Below are 24,119 nucleotides of genomic sequence, written 5' to 3'. Positions count from 1 at the left end.
GGGATCTGGAGAGGAGAGGGGGCTCCACAGATAGGAAAGAGCATGGAACCCAGGCAGCTGGTGTGCAGTGATACAATGGAGCGGGGAGAGAGGAGGCTGGAGAGAACAGATCTTGCAGGGCCCAGCAGACCTCCAGATTTGATCCCGAGGGCAAAGGATCCTGATCGAGATTTCAAGCAGGACATTATCTGGCGCCTGTGTGGAGAATGGGTTGGAGAGGGTCAGGAGTTGTTGCTCAAACTTCAGCATCGGCACCTGGGCCACAGTGGTTCTCCAGGAACTAGAGCACTGGTTATGCTCCTGCAAAGACACAATGAGGCTGCTTCAGGAGAGCTGGGGGACCTCAGGGCTTCCTGAGATGAAAAGCTAAAACACGGGCCTTTCCGGGCCTGTCTGTGGTAAAGAACAGAAGGGCTGCCTGTTTACCTTCCACATCCGGCCCCAGAGGCCCTGCGTAGGTGGAAGGCTTCCCAGAGGGAAGGGCATATATGGTGTTCTACAGGACACAAAATACCTCCTCTAGCCTTATCAGAGGCACTATGGGGCCCACTGGCCTCCCTCAGCAAAGTCTCCAGCTCACTTGCAGGACACTACTGAACAAGGCACTTGGCCTCTGGCTTAATTTTCTTGCCCAAGAATGCCCAGAGTGTGCCCCTAAACCTCACGGGCTCCATCCACCACCCTGTGTCTGAGATAATCAGGATGAGTAAGAGATTGCTGCCTCTTTCTAAGAGTCTTGCTTCCTAGACCCCTTAAATGCTTAACGCGTACATACCTAGCAGTTCAAGTTGCTAGAACTAGGGGTCAATATTCGAAGAGCAGCTGGTTTCAAATTTAGACATCGTAAGACAGCTCTAATGCCTTAGTTCTTGGGCTGCAGTTTCCTGGTTGAAGAAAGTCCCAACCCTCACTCCCCCAACCAATCACTCCTACTGGGACTCCAGACACCACAGGATGAGACCTCATAAGACTTCATCCCAAAACCCTGCCCTCAGTAGACAGAGTAATAATTAAAACAGCCACCATTTACTGATTTCTACAAAGTGCCAGACACATCACTGCACTGAGTCCTGGTATAGATACATTATTGACCGTTTCGTAGATGAGGAAACTGAGGCTTCCTTGCCCAAGGTCCCTCAGGCAGTAAGTACCGGGCCAGGATCAGCCGCTGAACCTCTCTGGCTTCATGACCTGTGTTCATGAGAAGCTGGTCCATAGCCTCCAACGCAGGAGAAAGTCTGAGAACACAGGCGGGTCCAGCTGCAGCCCCTGCTTGGCCAGGTTATGCACCTCGGGTGTCCAGGCCCTGCTCTCTCCCACTATGAGGCCTTTCAGCTGGGCGATGAAGAGCTGGGTCCATCCAGCTGACCTTTCATCAGGAAACCCCGATAGTGGCTGAAACCTATGCCCAGCACCTCATCAGCCAAAGTGCATATGATAGATGGACTTGAGTCCTTCTGATAGCTGGAGGCCTCTGTTGTCAGTCACAAAGAACGTGCTTGAGACTTTCATAAAAATCCTCCCTCTTGAGAGATATTTCTCGGCTTACTAAAAAGCAACAAGAGTCGAGAAGGCAACACCCAAGCCAGGTTGGCCGTACTCTCACCATATGTTTTTCAGACCTGAACTCACTCCTTGGCTAGTTTCAGACCTTCAATTTCAAAAATATCCAGTTTGTGCTTGTCTACAAAGGAATGCAGCTGGGCACCTCCCACCAGCAACACAGAAAATAACTCCCACTGCCATCACCTGTTCTTTGAGATGAAGCCATATATAGGCAGAATGAACCCAGAAGACTTCGTCAGAGAGCCAAGTCAACACCCCAACTTCACAACATCATTTAGACAGGTTCTCCCCAAAGGTGTCACTCAATCACTGAGAGGAAGGTGAAACGCCCATCAACTGGCATGACTAGGCTGTCCCCTCTCCATAGCCCATCCTACAGGACCCAAACTGTAGGCGCTTTGATGTGCTCTCAGCCCTGAAGTCTGAGGATCACTGAAAGCCCTGAAGCTTACTACTACGGGTGGGAAGCAAGAGGGAAGAGAACCAATAGCTCAGCCCTGACGTGGGAGAAATAACTTAAAAGGAGAAGAGTAGGGTTGATTCTTGGTTCTGTCATTTATTGGCTGAATGACCTTGGGCAAGTCATATAACCTCTTTCAATCTGTTTCCTCATCTGTAAGTTGTGGATAAAAACACAAGGCTGATGTGAGGATAAACTGAATAGAAGAAAAAGCGCTATTCACTTTTATAAACTATCACAGGATCTGTCCCAGCATCAAAAAAGGACACACTTCCATGGTTTTTTACTTGACTGGGAGTGCAATGAGAGCTGTATACCCAGTGCCTAAAACAGTGACAGGAATGAAATAAATATTTGTAGAATCCATGCTTTCTTGTTCATTTAGAATAAAATCCACAGTCCTCACTGGAGGCATATTCTGGCTGCTGTCACCTTTTTGACCTCATCTCACACCACACTTCCCTCTCCCCCAACATCCAGTTCTCCTCCCATGCTCCTAAGGACTCCTGCCTGGGATGCTCCTCTCCAAGGTTGGCTCCTGCTTATACTCCAGTCCCATTTCACTGTCACCATCTCAAAAAGGGCTCCCATAATGGCTCTTGCCCAGTCTACAGCAAGTTCCCCACTCCACCCTCTTAAAGGGCTCTGCTCTTTTCCTTCATAATTTGGAACACTATATACTTGGGATTTTTGTTGTTGCTGGTTTAATGCCTCTCTTCCTCACTGGGCTGTAAGCTCCACAAGGATAGGAAAAACTGTTTTTGTTCACATCTCTATCTGGTACCTTTATGTCACATACTGGGTAATTGCTCAATAAATGCTGAATGGATAGATGATTCCACCTTCTCTGTTAATCATGCTGGGATCAATTATTAAATAATGGTGAGAGGGATTCTCATCCTTATCAAACTGTTGCTCTACCTCTCCCTTCCCCTCCCTAATTCATTTCCTTCCTCCTCCATTCTTTCCAAATCCACCAAAAGGAACACAGATCAAAAAATAGAACCTCATATAACAAACACCTCTGTGTTGCCCATATAGCTGGCAGTTCCCACTTATGAGAACTCCTACTGCTCTGGTGTCTACCCTAATGAACCGTGGGCTGCCAATCTGTGGAGAGCCAGAAACTTTCTCATCTTAATCACTGTGGTAAAGTGACAGCCCTGGGGCATAATGGCACAGGCTAGGCTGGTGGTAAAGTCTGCACTGCCCAGCTGTTTTTCTGAGTGAAAAGCCTTTTCCCTTGCAGAATTTCCATCCATGGAGAGGCAGTGAGCAATGCAAAGCATTACAACCATTTTCCCCCCAGCTATTTCTAGGCACAAATAACATCTAAGGACTCAAGGCCAGCTTGAGAAAACAATCGGGCCAGGAAATACTCAAACCAGTGCAGAGGCAACAGAGTCCAAAAAAGTTAAAGTTGAGGGCAATGTCTTTACGGAGAGTTTCCTGACTTTTCCCAGACAGACAGCTCCAAATGCAGTTTGATAAGTAGTCTTTGCTGTGAGTTCATTAATCCCATTAAAAGGGGACTCAGTTAGAGCTTAGAAAAAAAACTGCATGAATTTTTCAGGATAAGTGTCAATTTTTTTCAAAAGTCAACAACTTTATTGCACACTTAGTATATCCCACTTTTCTGAAACCCATCAACTCTTTCCTCCATAATTAGTGCTGTGTTCTCACTTTTCTATCTAACAGATCTTAGACTTGATCTCTTTCACAAAACCTGGATTGCCGATACCTCCCAGAAGTGAAACTGAAGTGGTCAACCCTATATGAGTACTTCTGTACCTCTGCCACTTGGGGGCAACTTTTGAAGTGGCAGTTAATTTTGAAGGTTGGCACTGTTCACCAGATTGCTGTGTGTGCAGAATAGCTGCCTTTGTATGAAAGTGTTCTTTGGAGGCTTCTAAAACAAACAAACAAAAAAACCTTTCCACTATTTTTGCCAGACCCTAAAAATATGTATATGGTGAGAGGAATTCTGAGGAGCCAACTCAATTAGTTATGGTAATGTAAAAAGCGAAAAGTCCAGAAATGGGAAACCACAGATATGACAACCCTTTTTTTTTTTTTTTTTTACTGCCATTCACTTCAACCACCTTTTATCAGAGCTGTCACCAAGGAGCAAAAGAATATGGATTTTCTCCTTCCCAGTAAAAGGATAAGCAGTAGCAACCCAGTTAAGAGGGAAGAAGGAACTAAAAAGGAGAGGCAGAGACAGGGTCAAAATCATGCAAATATCCAAGGTCAAAGGTCACAAGTGGGTAACTCTGGAGCCAAATAGGCCCCGTTTTGTATGGCTTGCAGGTTGTGTGTGTGTGTGTGCGCGCGCGCGCATGCGCGTGTTTTAGGTTGAGTTAATTGCCCCATAAAATTCTGGGTTTCCAAATTCTAGGAAAATGAAGTCGTCACCTTGTCACAATCAACTGAAGCTGAGTAGTGGCTTCCCTATCCCCACCCAGGCTATTTCACTGGTTTTTGTCACCTGCCCTACAATAATAATCCAGGACAATAGTCCCTCAGAGCTCCAGAAGGAAACCAGGAGCACTCACATCCATTCCCTTCACAATGGCATGGATGACAGAACCACCCATGGAGCCACCTGTCCTCACTATTCCTGAAAGATAGCTCAGCTTCCAACCTCTTTTGACCTGCATCCCACCATGATCCTATGTTCCCACATGCAGCCTGAAATCCCAGGTGGGAATGGAGGATGTTACATGGTCCCCAACTTCCTTAAGTGGAAACACCAAATCTCCTGGGGGACCTAGGAGGCATTCTTTCCAGGCACCCTATCCAAATGGTACGGCTGGGAGGCTCAGATAGGGCAAATGGAGGAGAAAGGCATGGAGAGGCAGAGACAGGGTCAAAATCATGCAAATATCCAAGGTCAAAGGAAAATATTAGAAACACCAGATATACTGGTTCTGCAGGCCTCTGGAAGAATGACCCCCTTCAGCTGCCAACACTTTCCAATTTGGTGCTAAGAGTGAACAGCTATTTCCACTAAAGATCAGAAAAGCACTAAAGTTTCCATACATTGAAGACTGAGCCTGGAGATTTTTGGCTGGGCTGCAACTGCCTCTCCCTTCTTCTCTCAACTCTTGCTTCAAGCTACCTAATGAGCAAGTAAGCCAGCATTCCAAGAACAATTTCCAGTGTCCCCAAAATCAAAATCCCAGGGACAGACCATGAGGTTATCAGCCAATCAAAAAGTGGTGCTAACTTCACCAACCTCCTGAGGCCACATGGGCTCAACTTCCTGGCAGTTACCACAAAAACATGGCTCCAAGTGTACAAAGCAGCTCCTTAATCAAACAACAGCTCAAGCAATCCAAGGGCAACCAACCATTTTTTCAGGCAATGGCTGCAGCTTTTGCCACCACCCCACCATGATGCTCTCCACCAGCTCCTCCCCAGGTGTCTCAGATTACTCAATCTAAGTAAAAAGCATGCTTGCAGCTTCTAGACTAGTCCTCTGCCCGTCCTCTTGAGACCAGACTGAGCCATCTAAGCTTTTCCCACATAGAAATTCTAGGTGCCATTGATGGGGGATACCCGTGAAGTCTGTGTCCTGGGCCAGGAGATGCATCCTTCTTGCCTAGATCTGTCATCTCTTTCCAGTAACATGCCCCAAGCCACGGCAGTTTCAGGAAAAGCTGGATCTCAAGGTGACTCTATAGCTCTGGGGAGCTTATGAAACCCAGGATTCATCTACAAGTCAATTTATAAGAGAGGTAGCCCTGAACATCTAAGCTCCTAGACACATACAGCATATTGGAAAGATCCTTTCCAAACCCAGGAAAGCAATGCCAATGGGCCTGTTTCAGTTAAATTGTAAGCAGTAAATCAAAGACCACAGTCACATCTACATGTCACCCTAAATATATGGTTCACTTCCACCATTCCATTCATTGCCAATCTGCATCTCCAGAATGTAACTGCTATGAGGACAAGAGCTACACTGGTTTTCTTTCTTATTGTATCTCTAAGCCTAACAGTGTCTGGGTAAATGTCAGTTGAATGGGGTGGGGGATGGGGAGGTACTAACACATCACAGGATGTGCACCACAGGAAACTTAGATGGCTCTCCTATTTAATCCTCAAACTTCCTTCTGAAACTATTAGGATGTTTTTACGGAGAGGGAGGTGCAGGGGACACTCTTAACTGTACTTGATCCTGCATTAGCATTTCATCAAGAAACCGGACTGTGTAAAGCATGAAACGAGACACTGCATTATACCCCATCTGAGTAAATTACCCATGGTTTATTTGGAATTCTAAGGAACGGGCACCTCAAAAGACATAATGCTCCTTAACCAGGCCTGGATCTTCTTATGACTGCCTTTTGCCATATAAATAGTAAGCCAGCTTGCATATTTTGCATTAATGTCTTCATGCAGGGCTGGTTCGAGTTTATTTTTGTTGCTTTCATTTTAAGACTGTGTTTATGCTTCTCTGTTAGACTTCCAGCCAGATGACAAGATGCAAAGTTTGTCCTTTTTTCAAAGATGCTCCAGACGGTTCCTGGAGGCACATGAAAAAGATTAACAACTCAGAGATACCAACTCATTGGCATTGGTAGTTTACCAAACGGTTTTTGTGAAAGAAACAGATACATTAAACTAGTCGTGCCTCAGTTTCCACACTTCTTAACAATGGAGTCTCTCATCCTCAGAGCAGCAGCAGGCATTTACCTCATGCCTAACTTAGCACCCTGCCTTGTGGGTCATAAATCCCAGACTGTAACAGCCAGTTACCCAAGAAAGCACTAAATAGGAAATGGCTCAGAAAAGGCCATCTCTGAAAAAGCAGCAGCATTTTGAGGAGCAAAAATAGAGAATTGTTTTAAACTTGGAAAAACAAGGGAAGTTGGACCTAGCTAAGAATATGCCAAAGACCCAACACTTGTGATTTCTCTTCCTCCCAGCTTTCCAATGGACTTGCTTTTTCTAGAAACAACTAAACACACATATTCACACTCTTTTTTTAATCCCACTAACCCTCCGCTCCCAAGGCCATACTTGGCGGTGACAGCTTTGAACAATGACATCATCCCAGGTTTGCCTCTTTGGCAGGGTCACCAATATTGTTCGCAGTGAATTTCCTGTAAGGCTCTTAAGGCAGGAAACTAGTCTTGTGCTTTGAGTCCTCCGCCTGTTCTGAGCCATCCTGTCAAGTCGAAACAAAGACTTTTTGTGTTTTCCTTTTAAAAATATAAAACTTCCCTGCATTTCTAACAAGCAACTTAATTACAGCTATAGGATTAGATATATTTACGGGTGACCTCATGCCTGCTGATAATTAGCAATTTGAAAGACCTGGCCCAACCTTAGACGGTTCCTTCTCCTTCAGCCCCCTCCCCAGGGTTCCTTCACCTACTCCCTGAGTGTTCAGGTTAATTACTAAACTTGACCTTCCCAAACTAGCAGGTCTGACCAGTCAGCACCCCTCCCCCAGGGGCCCCAGCTGAGAGGGGCTTGTTCCTCCTTTTCCCAAGTAGAGAATGGAAACTGCGTATGGGAGAGGGCTGAAGTGCACAGGAAAATGATGCAGATGTGACAGGTTTCAGGGGCCCCACTTTAAGTGTTGACACGTTTTAATTAATGCCCAGGCTAATTTAACCCTGGTACAATCAAGGGGAGGAAAATGGCTCATCTCAGAGGCAGAAAGTATTTGGATTTGCCGAATCCCAGTTGCAATGAAGGAAAATCTCTCCAAGCAGATTCGCAGGCGGACTCAATGTCTGTGCTGAGTACTCCTGGTTTGCAGAATCCCAACTGGAGGTGCAGCTGACTTGGGCTGTTACTTTCCTTTCCCATGCACTTTTCTGTGTGAGAGGGGTGTCAACCACCACAACCAGGTGGCCCTCCTACAGGGTCCCGCCTGCTGCCAACAATGTGCAGCTCCTGAAAATGGGTGCCCCCACCCCCCAACACCAGTCAGTTGGTGCTCCCTAGTAACATTTTCCAAATTTGCTTCAGGCCTGCCGTGTTAGGGGAGAGGCTGGGAGGCGGACATTCTCCTCATTCTTTTGCCTTATTAGGTTGTGGATTTGATTGCTTTTGGGGGGGAATAGAGGCTAAGATGAGGAATGGCATCAGGAAGTGACCTCGGGAAGAGGAGGGGCAGGAGGAAGGTGGAAGAGGCTGAAGCAGCAGGCATGAGAAGCACTGGGAAGGAGGCCTGGAAGGGGCATGGCTCTGCTAACCCCTCTAGAAGGTTCCTCTTTCCAGATCAGCCGCAGGGCACAGGCTCCTGCACACCTCAAAGCTCCGCATCACACATTTTGGAACAGTTATTTTTGGGGTTATCAGTGGGAAGGCTTCCTGTTCCCACATCATTATCAGCTGAGAGAAGATGGCCTGCCTTGAGGCCGTAGGTTGTCTCTAACTTGAGTTAGTAAGTTTTTGTTTGTGTTCTTGCTTTGGGGGAAAGGGAAAGAAGGGGAACAGGGAAAGAGCCCCTTGGCTGATCCCAAATTTAATAACAAGCTGAGTTACTCATGAAAGAGCCTTGCCCACACTGTCTATGGCTCATCCAGACACAAAACTGTTTAGGGCTTGCAATTCTGAAACAAGAAGCCACCCCCCAGGTAATAAGGCCCAGATGGACCCAGAGGCTGGGGAGAGGGCTATGTTATGTCACTTGCAGCTCAAGTGCCAGCTGCCACTTGACAGAGGCTGCTTCTTTGAAGTTGCTGGCTGGATGTGGAGCTCAGAGCTCCCTGGGGGAGGACTTCAGGAAAGGAGGTATGTGGTTTGGCTTTCCACTGAGCTGCACATTTCAGCGGACCCCTTCAACTCTTTTAAGGAGGAAGCTCAAGCAGCAGATCCCACCTGGACACAGGTTGGTGAGCTGCTGAAAACATTTTCAGAAACAACATTTATTGAGCACTGACAATGTGCCAGCCACTGTACAAGTGCTTTACACACACTATTTATCTCATTTAATCCCAGAATCATCCTGTGAGGTAGGATAATGGCCCTTTTCAAGGGACACTGAGGCTTAAGTCCAGTAGGTGGAAGAGATGAGTATGGAGCCCAGGCCTGTCTCCCTCTAAAGCCTGTGCTCTGACTCCAGCCCTCTTCCCACACCATACCTTTCACCACCTCCTGGTTCTGTCACCAGAAGCATCTTCCCACAGGAGCTTTAGAGCTCTCAACACCCCCTCCCAGGTTGCAGCTGCTTGGGCCAAGAGACAGCCTGAATCCCAGGGACATCTGAGCCGCCTTCTGTCGTCTGGTGGGTAGGCTGGGTGCTATCGGCTAACCCACTGGCGGAGCAGGTGTGTCCTCCCAGCACCTGGGTTCATGCAAGAAACTTTCTGACCTGGAATATTCTGCAACATCTCCCCCAGAAACCTCTCTCAAAACGTGGGTAGAGCAATGCATTCCCGAATTACAACTAATGAGCCCGAGGTTCTCTCCTGGAAGAATGTCTACCTTCCTAACTCCTCTACCTTTCAAAGGGCAGAAAGAGGCAACTCTCCAGGATCATCAGACAAACCCCCGTCTGGAAGGTGCAACAAATTGCAAAAGGAAACACAAATGGGCTGTGCTGATATCCTGCAGCTCTCTCCCTAACGCACAGGCAGGGCTCCAGTGCCCAAGCTACAGAGACTGGTTCATTCCAGGAGACACCTACCATTCTCTCCATCCCCACCAAATCCTCCCACAGCAAACCTACTGGTCTCAGGCAGCCTAAACGATGGAGGCCAGGTTCTCCTGAATGCTTTCAGCCACTACTTTACTTGCACGAGCTGAGCTATGTCATGGCTCTCAAGCATCATCTATGGGAGAAAAAAAAACCTGGAACTACACGAAGAAAAAGGCATGGGCCAGCACTCTAACCTTATCTAGCAGTAGGGCTTGAGTGCAACTCAAGTATGTCAATTTTGGGAAAGCATATCAAGGGCATTGCAGTATTTGAGTCACACATTTGGCCATGAGCATCTGAATGAAATTTTTTTTTTTTTAACACATTGGAGTATTTCCTGGGATGGGAACTCTAAGTTCCACAAGCCAGCTCTAAGGCATTTATTTAGAAAAATAATAGCACCTGGGAGCTGAGCTTGGCAGGCAAGAATAAACTCTCAAGGCAGAACACTTTTAGGCCACCCTTATTCCAAGGACAGCATGTTAACTGTGGCACACCAAACCAGCCAGCCTGCCAGGAGTCAACCCCATTCATTTCCATGATCTCAATACAGAACTACCAGTTCCAGCTTTGGGTGGACTAGGGGGCAGTGGCAGCTTCACACACCAGAGGGGTCGTAAGGCACAAAACTTGGAGAGACCCTTGAACATAAAAAGGGAGTCTCACTTTTTTTCTAAAACCTATGCTTATTCTGAAGGGACCATCAGCAGGCTGAAAGCAAATGCCTTAAGTATCAGTCAAAGCAGACTCCCACCTAGGAAGGTATCTGACCTGCCCACTATAGCCTTGAAAGCAACAGGACCTGTGAATGGATTCGGATTCGGATTCAGAACCTGGGGTCTTGCTATTCAGAGCTCCCAAGGCACGGCTAATACCCAGCATAGTGCCTCAAATGCAAAACTCCCCAAAGACAATGCTCATCAGGGGAAGGAACTGGTAGGACTGCCCATAAGAAGCAGCTAAAGAAAGCTATTCAATTGCACACACAGGACCCCCTAACACTTGCCCCCAGAAACATGCCCGTGGGGGGGGGGAGACCCACCCCTCCTGCACACTCACCTCCTTTATGAAAGTTTCCATGACTGACCCCACCTGCCCTTATTCACCCCTCTCCTCTCCCAGGACACAGAGTGCTGTGGGCTTGTCGGTGTGCAGCTTAGTGTCCTTCTGAGGTCTCATGTGGCTTTGCTCTCTCCCCAACTACACCGTGCGTTCCTTGAGAGCATGGGCCGGGTCTCCGGTTTCTCTCATACCCCCAAAGGCTCGATGCAGAGCTTTGCTCTGCAGAGGGGCCCAGCGAGGGCTGTCGTCTGGCCCTGGCGGTCATGTTTCTACCTGAGTGCTGGACTCCAAAGCCCATGAAGCCCCAACTCATGTTACACAAGATGCTGGTTGGTTATAAAACGCAGACCCACTTCGGTCAGCGGCCCCTAATTCTGCTACCCAAGTGACTGTTGATGTCTTTCAAAGAACTTTCCAGTTTTTACAGTGAGAAAGAAAGAGACAGCTTCCCCCAAAGAAAGACTTTCCTAAGTGCAGGAACAGCTTGGAGCGGGTTCAGCTCAGCACAAATGCCTAAGCCACCCACCATGGAAACTTACAGCTGTATCCCAAACGCGGGGTAGGACTGTATAATCAGACACATTTTCCATTTACCATACACTTTCTTCCATAAAGGGGAAGTTTTTATTTTTTTGTATTTAAGGGAATAAGGATACACACACACACACACACACACACACACACTTATCTCCCCTCCTATACAACTACTTAAAAGATTTAACAAGTTCACATGGGTATGCTGCCAGGAGAATGGAAACCTCACCATATTCTTTCCAGCTGAAGCAGCTAGGCTGGCCACGCCATTCATTACAAGACACCTTCATATTCACTCCCTCCTTTATATTTGTGTCGACAGGGATGATTTTTGCTGCCAAATCGCATTAAGGGCAGGGCAGAGAGAATCCCAGCTCATGTTCACAATGGACACTCTATGATCCATGAACTTAGCTTCTTGCTGAGTGCTGTGTGTACAGTCAGGAGTGTCTACTGATGGCCCCAAGCTCTCTCTGTTCTTCCCTCTCTGAGTAAAAGCCACATAACTAGTTTGACAAGGTGTGCATTCAAATGGGGAGCCATGGGCCAAATGAAATTTACATGTTCCTGGATTGGCTTTTTCAGTTGGGGTGCGGAAAGCTAAATGCCTCAGAGTGAATCGGCCTGCATGTCTGTCTCTCTAAACTACAACCACCCTGGCTACAGCTCTCTCGGACCAAAGAAAACAAGGGGGAGATACTGAGTAAATGGAAGAGGGATTTACAGAGAAAGGGAGGACCCAGGAGAAGAGCCAGTTTAAAAATTCAGGCTTCCTGGCTTCCCACTTCAAAGAGGGAAACACAACACTTTACCAGAGATGCTTTGTAAATCAAGCAGCCTCTTGATGGGACAGAAGAGGGCTGGAATTTGTTCATGGGGTAAAAGTTAAGCTCTCTAAGAGACACTACAAAGCCATAAGAGTACACAGTGCCGTAAAACTCCAGATTTAAAAGTTACCAAGGCTTTAATCAAACACAGGTGTCTCCTGCAGCAGTGATCACAGAGATAATTGAAGCTTTTGTTTGGTTTAATGTTCTACAGTTCTGGGGTTCCCACTTTAGAAGTCAGTTCTGGTTTGGCTTGTCCAGGAGGCCTGAGAGGAAAGGATTGCAGTGACAGAGTTTTGGAAGCATGAGGTTCCTGGCCTACTGGAGTCTAAGAGGGACTAAATTTGCAGAATTTAGGCCTCAACACCATTTCCAACAACAAAGCTCTAAAAGATCTGGCTCTGCCCATCTTTTCTATATGCCCTGCCCTGAACCACTTTGGCCTTCTTTCTGTTCCTCAGTGCCTCCACTCTTGTTCCTTCAGCTTGGAACAGCCTTCGCCTAGTGTACTCTTGGCTCCCTCTTCCTCACCCCCCCTTAGGAACCAGCTAAAATGCCATGCCTTCATAGATCTTCCTCTCCTCAATGGCCTCTCCCTAGGCCATTCTCAATCACCTGACTGTAGTGTGGTGTAGAAATAAGAGCAAAGGCTCGAAAGCCAAACCTTCCAGGTTCAAATCCCAACTATGTCACTTGGGCAAGTGGCTTAAACTTCCATGGATTCATTTCTGCACCTGTCCTATAAAGGCAACCACCTACCTCACAGGATTACACAAGTCAATCCATGTAAAGCACTGAGAATAGTGTTTAGCATGGAGTAATATGCTAGCTATTCTTTAATTCCTAGTACATAAGCCTATCTGAAAATCCTGTTTTATTTACATGCTTGCTCTGTCTCCCCCACCTGCCTGTGAGTAGATCAAGAACATATAGAAATGAGATGGAAGGTGGTTTGCACTTGGTCATCTGATTTTCTGAGTAGCCAGTGGTCAATCCCAAAGCAGGGAGCAGCTCCCCAAAGCCCCTCAACTGCCCACGCTCTGACATAACTAAACTCACAGAGCCTGAATGGCTACTCAGAAGTCTCATGTTTAAACTATGCTTGGAATGCTCGATGGGAACATGCATTTATTTTTAGGCAAGAAAGTCGTCTTCTAAGCTAACCCTATGGCCCTGGAGCAGGCCGTATTTGGCAAGGGAAGCTTTGTGGTTGTTTATTAAAGAGACCCAGAACTTTCTCAAGTCCAATGTAGCTAAGAGAATTCAATGTGCTGTGAGCCATCTATTTTTATGGTTAACGTGTGTTCCCTTTGAATCTCTGGGATGTTTCTGTGCAGCAGGTAGGAGCTGCTTCCTGACCTTCCCCAGCTTTAGGCCATGATCCATTAACCAATTATCCCTAAAATGGTTCACAGACCTCAATGGATTGAATTCTCTTCTGTGGGTTGTCCCTGAGTTGTGAGTTAATGAAAGTTACAAATGGAAAGGGAAAGTTTGTTTCTCGAAATGGTTAAGAAGGCCCCCTCAACTGGTCTAGGTATCCCCTTTCACCCCCCTCCCCCCCATCAGTAGACACAGTACTGGATCAGACTACAGGCCTGACATCTCCGAAAAAGACATCTTGATACAGACCTTTGTTTTACAGAAAATCAAATCCTACCAGACTTGGCAGCATAGCTCAAATGATCAAAACAAGAAAAAAGAAAAAAAATAACTGCCTCACAATCCTGGTGATGTTTACTGTCTGGATACCTTCCAGGACTGGTTAGCAGACAGCCTGTAAGAAGGGTTGATTCATCAGACTGCCCTTGAACCAGCTTGGCAAGCTGGCTGCTTCCAGACATTTTGTATTCTGAAACTGAGTTTATTTCATAGGCCAAAACTGAAGGATGATACAAAGCTAATAAAATTAAAAAACAAAACAAAAACCCAACAACTGACTCTTCCAAACACAAGTCATGCCAACAACAGCCAAAGAAGCACTTGGTAAAAGCATTTAATATTTTCACCAGACACCGAGTCTAATGCAAAGATGCTCATTTCCTTAAAGAAGGGGAGTATAGTAGGGGGGGAATTGGTTTATTTACTGTAAGAGTTGGGGTAGGAAGGAAGTGGATTTTAAAAAATGTTATCATGGAATGAACTGTGCTTGGGATTTGCTGGAAACTTGAGTTCTTTTTGTCAGTGTTTGTGAAAGCAGGCAAAAGATGCAGGCACATTTTGCCCTGCTATTAAGAAGTCACATAGCTGAGATTCCAACTCTAAACGCCTAGAGAAAAAGCACACGTCCCAGCCACAAAAACCAACTGCAGCTTTCACAGCATACTCCCCCCCCCCCCCCCCGCACAAATACATGCCCCTAGTCAACAAAATGGACTGGCAGGGAACAGAGGCCCCTCATCCCCCTACTCAGCATGGTCACCAAGCATGCAGGGCTGCCTCCCTCTGGTTCAAAGACACTCCCCAAAACAGTAAGCAACTGAGTTTCCATGGTAATATCATCTAAATACCTTTCATTCACACACCCAGATTTAGGTTGATAGTAGAGCACTAATGTGTTGAGGCCAATGACTTCCAGGACTGCCCTTAGTCAGCACTTGGTAAAGGCATGCCTGTCATTTCAACAATGCAAGCTGCAAGCTGAAGACGCACAAACCATCTTTGCACAGACAACCCCCTCAAGCAACCTCCACAACGTGGCTAAGTTGTTGAATCACTTTCAAACTTCCTCCTGTGATGTTTTTACTAACCTCAAATTGGCCCTCTCAACCATCAGAATGAAGCATGTATGGAAGGAAGGAAGGAAGGAAGGAAGGAAGGAAGGAAGGGAGGGAGGGAGGGAGGGAGGGAGGGAGGGAGGGAGATCGGTCTTTTACTTCCAGCCATGCCCCCATTCTGGATGGCTGCTAATTAAAACATTCTTAAGAGCTGGGATCAGGGGGGGTGGAGGATGGGAAGAGATTAACCAAAGAAGTTATATGCATATATGCATAACCCATGGACACAGACAATAACAGGGTGAAGGCCTGGGGAGGGGGTGGGAGCAAGGTGGAGGGAGTCAATTGGGGGGGGGAAATGGGACACCTGTAATACTTTCAACAATAAAGATAAATTAAAAAAAAAAAAGAGCTGGGATCAGTCATTACTGCACAGAAGGTAAGATAGGGAAAACTCTTTACCTTGGGCTTTTCGGAGATTAAAAAACCAAATATGTTCCTTTTACACATGGAAAACAAGGAGTAAGGAGCACTGCCTGCCTTCCCATCTACCTAGACTGTGGCTTCTACCTACTCTCAACAGCTGTCAGGGAGGGGGAAAGATGAAAAGAAAACCCACTAGAAAGCCAGTGACAGACATCACTCAGTCCCACACCTTTAGAGGGGAAACTTTAAAAAGCACAAAACAAACCACAATGTCTTCTTTATTTCTACCCGAAGCCGTAGACACAAATGCCATTGTACTGCTAGTGTTCTAGCATCCCATTCAATCATTTCAACACCATCAACAATTTTTCCCAAGATTACTTCACTGTGTTTTGCACAGTAACTGCCACTTCCAACTATTTCTGCCCTGTTTGGATAGTTCCACTGGAAGACAAAGAATCTGTTCTGCTCTGATATTTGGAAGAAAAACATTTAAATAAGCCTTTCTTAACTCTGCAGGAGGGCACTGCTTTCCTTTCAGAATTTAGGATCCAAATACCCAGATGGGGCAGCAGCGTAGTTGATTCATGGGAACAGCCAAACTTTAAGTGTATATGTGTAAGAAAGCTGGAGTCCTAAAAAGAAAAAGCTGTGTGGGGAGCAAGTGATGAATCTGCAATTCTTATATTTACCACGTGGCCTGGGTTTCATAAAAAACAAAAATTAAAAAATCCTAACATTTAGAAGCAAAGGTAAATCTCCTGTCAGCCAGTCATGAGTGACATGTTCAAGTCTAGTATGGTGGGACACTAGGCAAGCGAGACAGGAGGTGCCCTCCTGGGTACGTCACTCTGCCCTGCCAGTCATGGAATGTTTCCCGAGTCCAATGAGATAAAGTTTTTTCCAAGTGTGGCACCAACACATGGGAGAGTTTAAGCTTATCCACTTCCTACATTAAACCTTGAATCACAATGAGAAGGTTATTCGCTTTGATTCTCTTGTAAACCTTCTGATTATTTCAAAGAGAAAGTCTCTGCCTGTGGGCCTTTAGCACCTCACCAACACCTGCCAATCTCTTTTTAACAAAGGGAGCAGGCCTGGGGCCCAGAGCCTTCAGCAGGAATGATACCTAGCTAGAATTTAGCAACGTTGTTGTTTTCAGCCTGTTTATTTTTGCCATTTCCTATTTATGGCCAGAGAAGCTGGGTTTTCCATTTACCACACTCATACAACTTTTCCTTTGAAAACAAGTTAAAAAAGACAAATTGACTTAAAGTTATAAAGGATGTAAAATAAAAGTGGGTATGAAAAATCGCAAATGACTGGCTTAGGAAAATCACACCGGGGTGGGGGTTGGGATAACTGCTCTGGCTGAGCAACCACTCTCCCTTCTAAAAACAGGAAGGTTCCCCACTCTTGGGGGTATGGGACTCATCCCAGGGATGCAGGAGCCAGTACAGAAGCAGGTGGCAAATAGCAAATCCCAAGGAAGCTCAATCCACTCACTTTTAGATAACACATCAATAATATACATTTAAGAAAAAAGCCACTGGCCTCTTCCAGAGTAACTGCTGCTCAGACTAAAGAGAAAACAACCAAGTTATACAACCAGCTTTTATAAAGACTTCCCATGGACATTCCAAGTAAAGGCATCTGTTGTTTATGAGGGAAAGGGGGTGAGGGAGGACATAAAAGAACAACACAACCAAAAAAGGCACACCACCAAGGCAAATGCTCAGGGATTTTTATAATCCCAGGGAGACTGCTACTTGGACAGAACTTCCCAAGCACTGATGCCAGGACACTCTTGCCTGTTAAATGTATGCAAAGATTTCACTTTCTGGAGGAGGCGGGTTCCTTCTCCTCCCAGCCAGTCAGTTAATTTTTCCTCTCAATAAGATAACTCTTTAAATAGAGGCTGGAATTTTTAAATTACCTGTTTCTCTTGATTCACTGAATCTTACACTACTTGATACCTGGGAAACTGACTAAAATGTAACTCATAAACCTTCAAGAAAAGCAAGTGATACGTGTGCCTCTTTCAGACACTTTATAACAAATTCTGTAGCCTACACTGCCAATACTGTAACACTAACTTTCCTTATATGTGTCCTTTGATGTTTCAAAGTTTAAACTCATCCTGGAGACTCAAACCACCCATGATATAAAGACTTCTTTCAAACCTCATGGATGACAGGATTTGTATCTGCCCAAGTAGAAACTTCCGCCTACCTTTTAGTAGGTCAGTGTTTCAGTTACCACTGCCATTGAATTACCAACTTGCTATCACTTGCCTCCTATTTCCATGAAAAAGAAAAGGGGGGAAGGAAGACATAAGGTAACAGGAGTGCTTTTGTTATTCTGTAAAATAAATACATAAATAAAGGCAGCGGAAGGAAACTGAGGGAAGAGAACTGAAAGTGAAGATGAGAACATGGACATCACTAAGTGAAGGAAACAGGGATAAAGCTGGGGGATCTAGAATATACTAAATGTCAGGGAAGAGATAAACATGTTGACAGTTTAGCTATTCAGAAAACTTGGAAGTTAGCTATTCGCTAGTTATTTTAGCCCCCCCCCCCCCCAATAAAACAGCAAGGGAATTGTTTTTTTAAAGAACAACCCTTAGATCTGGTCAAAGGCTTGTACAAGTCCCAGCACACTATAAATCAATACAGCAAAAACCTAGTGTTCATCTCGATAGTCTCAGAAATTCCTTGAGCCTTCCCAAATCAGTTCTTTTTTGGCTCCATTCTCTTTGCAGTCATCTGCTAAATAACACTGCCAGATAATTTATACCACTCATTCAGTTAACTCTGAAAATGGGCACTGTCTGGCCAAAGTCAGCCATGATTGTAGTATACGTTTAAATGGCAGAACTCCCTAATCCAGAGGTTTAAGATTGGAATCCAGTCTTGTCCCTGCTACTTTGACATCTGATTAAGGGGACATTTTGAGAGTGCAAGGCTACATTTTAACTGACCTCCCTGACTGCATCTCAGGAGTTTAACAGCACCAGCAAACACCTGGATATTAAGCCACCACCCTGATTTCCTGGGTTGTTTTCCTCCAAAACTTTCACCAAACTTTCCCTACACAGCAGCCCACTCAAGGCCAGGCAATTGGCTGCCATTAAATGAAACCATTTGCACCAGTTTCCAACTGGAGAGTGAGTCAGCTCTCTGCTGTAAAGTAGCCTCCTGGTTGGTCTCTAAAGCCGGAACCACGGAGGGTGTTTCAAAAGGTGGAGGGCAATCCTGGGCCCACACCCTGAACCACCTGGGATTAGATGAAGCAGCAGTCACCACTTCAGGGCACCAACAGGATTTCAGCTCTCAAATGAATGAGTATGAGTGGCTACAAGGGACGCTGTGCTCCCAGGCTGTCTTCCCACACCTCACCACTTCTGCAGTCATCAGAAAAGCCATGTTCTAAAACACATCAGGGGAGAGGAAAACTACATAGTGCTAGCAGCTGAGTAGCTTCCCCTACTCCTCTCCCAAGAGAGCAGAGTATACCCGCCCCACAGTCTTATTTCTAGATGACAACTGATTTTGTTGTTGGTGGTGGTTGTGTTCTGTTGTGTGTTTGTTTGTTTTTTAAAGTAAATATGTTATTCAATTTGGAAAACTGCTAAGGACATGTTAGTCTTAGCCAGATCCTAAGAGGCAAACAATTAGAGTAATGGAACAAAATAACAGATGGCTACTTTGGGGCCTCCATCATCAACCTAAACTTGGAGAAAAACCTACTTGGAGAAAAAGAAAACCTATCAGAACTTTCAAATAATTAACTCACACCTAATATAGCCGAAGCCAAAGGTCAGGGTCTAAGGGTCTAAACACTGAGGCCCTGCAAAGTGATGTTTCAATGAACATTCAAGCTTAGCAAAGGAGGCATTTCCTCTTGCTGTGAAGTTCTGGAGCAGCTGTCATGAGACCTCACCTGTCTTGTAGAGGAGGAAGTGACGAGGCTACCCAAGCCCCTTTCAGAAATTGGGAGAAGGAACTGTGGCCCAGAACTATAATTGCTGGAGAACTTACTCAAAAACCAGACCAGTCCTTCCCCCATCTCCCAGGAGAACACTCTGGGTCCTCTCCTGTCATAACTGTTGCTAACCTACTTATCAGGAAATGCCTTAATGACAGAGGTCCCTAGAAGTCAGAGCAAAGGTAAAAGCTTTAGGTAAAAATGAGAACCACAGGAGCTACACACACCCTCTGACTTGGGCCAACCCCTGCTTAATTCCCAGAAGAATTCAATTCCACACACTTTAAGGGACTACAGATGTCCTGGACACAGCTTCTTAGAGTGAGTATGTACAAGACACAGAAATGCCACTCTCCCTGTGTCCAGTGGCTCAACCTTGAAGAGGTAAGAGGGCAATCTGTCATTCACTAAAGCAACAATGCAACATGAAAAAACCCAGCCATCCTATTTGGGTGTGTGTTTTGGGGGGTGGGAGGGTTCCTCTTAGAAGGGAGAGAACAGCACAAACTTGTGTATATAGTTTTTTCCATTACTCCTTCCCTTTTCATAAAGGATCTCTACCTCATAATAGGAAAGTGCACAGCCATGAAGCAATATGTTCCCCCAAAGAACAGCTATGTGTAAATATTTGCTGTAGTAGGTATAAAGCAGGACATACTGGAATCTGGCCCTTACTGAGAATCTAAAGCACTAGTATTGGAGCACACTGTGAGCCACCCTTTCCCTCAACCTTGCCTGGTCATTGAGGACGGGAAGAGGAAAAATGACACACAGCAGCAAGACCTTGGGGTTCTGGTCCCCGCCCAGAGCTGGATGGAGCCCCAGCCTCACCCAGTGTGAAGGGAGACTATAACCACAAAGGAGCACACACCCTAACTCCCAGAAGAGAGTGGAACTGAGCTAGCAAAAGGAGTCACTTAGGGAGTGGCGGGAGACAGGAAGGGAGGGAGAAGGAAGGTCTACCACCTGAGGTCAAGCACCTGGACTGCGAGAAGAGAGATCCCAGACATTCTCCACAGCAACCCCTCGGCCCCCTGTTCCCATCCCAACTTTCCAGGTCTCTTGGCAACTCTTAACCTTTTCCAACCCAGCACTGCCTCTGGTAATAAACTATTGTTCCAACGGCAGACTAGATCTCCCTTTCCCATCAAAAAGCACTTTTTGTCATATTATCTCAGCCTGCCCACCCTAAGATAGGTGGGACAATGGGTATGGACACCACCCCCAAGCCGCCAGCCCCACCACTGATGAGGAAATTCAAGCAGAGGTTGGTAATTTACCCAAGGTTATGCCAGGCCCCACCCCAGGGACGGCTTGGAACAGCTGCTCCTTTCACCCTTTCCCCTCCAGACTGGGCTGCCTGCACTGAGCCCCAAGGAACCAACTCACACCCTCCTTCTAGTAGCTCTCTCCAGTCTCCTCAGCTCAATTCCCTTGAGGCTGCCCCCATGTTCCTGAAAAAGCTCCACAAAACCCACGCTCCCAAAGCCCCAACACCATGCATGTCCGTCCTTGTAGAACCAGATGAGAGAACTGCACTGAGAGATCAAGGGTCTTACCAAGGCCACAGAACTGACCAGTAACAAATCTGGGAAGAAAATTCAGCTCTCAGGGACACACTCAACGCCTCTGACTCCCAAGGACCTCCCACCCTCCTGGAGCACACCTGTAACAACCCCCTCCCACACAGGCCTGTGCAACACACAACACACTTTCTTTAGCACACGCTCAAACCCTCTCACAGCAGCTCAGAGTTCCCCCCTCCCAGACACACACCACCTTGCCTGGGCCTCCCACTTCTTCTGTTCCCCCTTTCACCACTGTGGATCCCCCGTAAATTGCTTCCATACCCCAAAGTGCCACCTAAAAACAGACCCTGCTTTAGGAGCTCTTCATGCCCCCCTCAAGACACAATTCTTTCCTGATACTCTCACCTCTTCCTCCCACTTTTCCTCCCTGCACAACACAGACACACTTTCCAATCCCAGAGCTGCACCTCCAGAAGCCCCCACCCCAAACTCCCTTCTCCGTCTATCCCTCACATAGTCCCTTCCCAGTGACTTTCATTTCCCTAAACCAACCTCCCTCCCACTATCTGCCATTCCACTCCAGCTCACACTCCCTCTCACCAATCTCACCTGGAATTTCCAGACCTTCCCCTCAGGCTCCTCCAACCCTCCCCTGTGCTTTCAACCTTCCACCAGCTCAGAAAACCCTCCTCAAAACAACTCCAAATACTCTCTATCCCCTGCAGCCTCTCCATCCCTCATCCATTCCTTATGCTTCCTGTCTCCCAATCTTCCCTTTTCCCTTTAAAAGGGGGCACCCCAAATAAACCTCACCCCCTTCAAGGACTTCTTATGCACAGGTCCCTGAGGTCTCCCTTCAGGGCAGTCTCGGGCCTCCGTGGCGCCCCACGCCCCGTGTCCTTTCACACCCACTCCCCTCCTTAGCCCTAACCCCTCCTCCCGTCTTCCCAGCCTTAGTCCTCCCACTCCTCTTCAGACTCCACAATCCCTTCCTGACCACCCCTCCTCCATTTCGGACTTCCAGAATCTTCATCCCCTTTAGAACTCCCCCACCCCGAGGCTCCCACAATTCCAACGCTCTGCAGACCTTTCTTCACTCCCAATAACCCCCTCCCACCCTCCAGCTCCTCTTCAGACTCTCCCCCAAGCCCAATTCTGTCCTGCCCCCACAAATTCCAGACTCCCCCAACCCTTCCATGTCGCCTCAGACCCCAATTCCATTTCAGAGTCTCCAGTCACCTCCTCGGTTTCCCCAATTCCTTCCCTGGGCTCCTGAGGCGTCCTCCGTAGACGTTCCCATTCCCTCCCGGGCCGCCAATTACTCTTCCAGAGCCCCGATTCCTGCTCAAGTTCTGCAATTCTTTTTCAGGACTCTAGACCCCTTTCCAGGTGCGCCAATTCCTTCTCAGGAACCCCCCCACCATTGCCCATCACAGACCCTCCAATTCCCTTTCAGGACCTCCGACCCCCTTCCGGGCGCCCCCAGCCTCCCTGGGAAGCCCCCCGCCGGCCCGTCCGGCCCGCAGGCCGCGCACCTTGCGCTGCTGCTTCTCCCAGGCCGGGTCCAGCAGCAGGTCCCGGTCCCAGTCGTCCTCCTGGGCCATGTAGTCGCCCACGCTGCCCCCGCCGCCTGCGCCGTTGCCCCCGCTGCTGGGGCCGTACTGGTACGACTGGTTCGCCGCGTGGTAGTCCACCATTCCGCCGCCTCTCGCTCGCCCACCAGCCGGTCCGCTCCCGCCTCAGCTCCCGCCCCTCCGACCGACCTGCTGCCGCCGACGCCGCCGCCGCTTCAGCTGCTTCAGCCCGCCCTCCGCCCGCGCCTGCGCACTGCCCGCCGCGCCTGCGCACCGCGGCGTCGCCGCCGCCCTCTCCCACTGGCGCGCGCGCCTACAAACGTGAAAAGCGCAGGGACACTCGGTCCTTGGGGGAGCTCGGCGCCTGCGCAGAGCCCCCTTCCTCCGTCGCCCCGTCAGCTCGGGTACGAGCGGCGGCCCCTCTCCCGCCCGAGCGCGCGCGTTCTCCGCGTGTGGGCGGGGCCCGTCGTGAATGATTCACGAGGCGGGTCTCGCCATCAGGCCTCAACCTGCTCAGGCGTGGAAGGTAGTCCCACTCAGCAACACGAATTCCACAAGTATTTGCTAAACGCCTACTGTGGGCCAGGCCATGTTTTACGCATTGGCACGACGCAAGATGGACAAAAATCCTCGCTTTCATGGAACTACTTTCTAGTGAAGGGAGACAGCAAACAAAATTTTAAGACGTGTAGTGTATTCGAAGGTGAAACGTGTTATGGAGAGAAATCAAGCACGAGCTGAAATGTAGTCAGAGCCGCCTTCGCGGAGGAGACCGTTGGAACAAAGACCTGCAGGATTCACGAAATGGACGGGCGAGTTCGGTAAACTGGAATAGACACTGGCTGGCTGGGAAGGTAGAGGACTTTTTGGACTTTCATTCAACAAACTTTCACTGAGCGCCTATATTGCCAATCACTGTTCTTGGGCGATGCCGAGGATATAGTGCTGAGCATGATAAGCGTGGTTGCTTCTCAAGTGGCTAACATGGGGGCTGGGGGTGGAGGGGGAACAATAAATAAGCAAATGCGTACAGATAAGCGACCTTGCCACATTAATTGGCATCTTGAATTTAAATATCTAAAGCCAAGCTCCTGATCTTCCCCCCAAAACTTGATCACCGAGCAGTCATCCCCCTCTCGGGAATGAAGCCCCCATCCTTCCTGCTGCATAGGCAGCAAACCTTGCAGTGGTCCCCGATTCCTCTTTGTCCTCACACCCCACATGCAGTTCTTCAGGAAACTGTCAGTTCCATCTTCAAAGTATATACAGAATTTACCACTTTCCCCAGCCCCCATGGCCCCACTCTGGTCCCATCTGCTTTAGCCTTGTCTTTGCTTCCTCACCAGCTCCCCGCTCCCCCAGACCCCTTTCCCACAAGAAGCCAGAGGGACCCTGATGAAGTCCCTCCCACTTCTGCCCAGAACCCTCCCCCCTCCCATAGCACCGCATTCAGAGGACAAGTCAAAGTTAAGGAAAGGAGCAAAGGTGCAGAAGTCTCCCCTGCCTTGGCCCAGCCCAGTCCAGCTTTTCAAAGGAAACACCTGTCGCATTAGCCAGACCCACAAGGTCTTCCATGTCCTGGTTGTCCTGGTCCCCATTTCCCCTCCCAGCTCACCTCCCACTTTGCCCCTTGCTCTCTGAACTCCTGCCACGTTGTAATCCTCCTTGACCTCCTTGCTGTTTCTGGAACACACCAGGCCTGCTCCAGCTTCAGAGCCTTTATACTTGGTGATACCTTGTTACCACTGCCTGGATCACTTTCCCTTGGATA

At 47.7% G+C, this 24,119-nt stretch overlaps 1 protein-coding gene across 6 annotated transcripts in view; it reads right to left on the bottom strand.

The window, feature by feature from the left end:
* The window catches only part of ACTN4 (actinin alpha 4), a 68,000-nt gene extending 45,509 nt beyond the window's left edge, over nucleotides 1–22,491 (bottom strand). For 3 of the 6 annotated variants that reach the window (XM_087826651.1, XM_087826650.1, XM_087826652.1), the window contains exon 1: nucleotides 22,310–22,491. In XM_087826651.1, coding sequence (XP_087682777.1) covers nucleotides 22,310–22,471 — 162 coding nt within the window. In that variant the 5' untranslated portion in view covers nucleotides 22,472–22,491. The remainder of the gene's footprint in view (nucleotides 1–22,309) is intronic. The other 3 variants (XM_016206489.2, XM_016206491.2, XM_016206490.2) reach the window with 1 other exon arrangement.
* Nucleotides 22,492–24,119: the final 1,628 nt, after the last annotated feature.

Source organism: Miniopterus natalensis, chromosome 18 (assembly GCF_054644295.1).
Source record: "Miniopterus natalensis isolate mMinNat1 chromosome 18, mMinNat1.hap1, whole genome shotgun sequence".
Classification (NCBI taxonomy): Eukaryota; Metazoa; Chordata; class Mammalia; order Chiroptera; family Miniopteridae; genus Miniopterus; species Miniopterus natalensis.
This window is presented reverse-complemented; position numbering and strand designations above follow the sequence as displayed.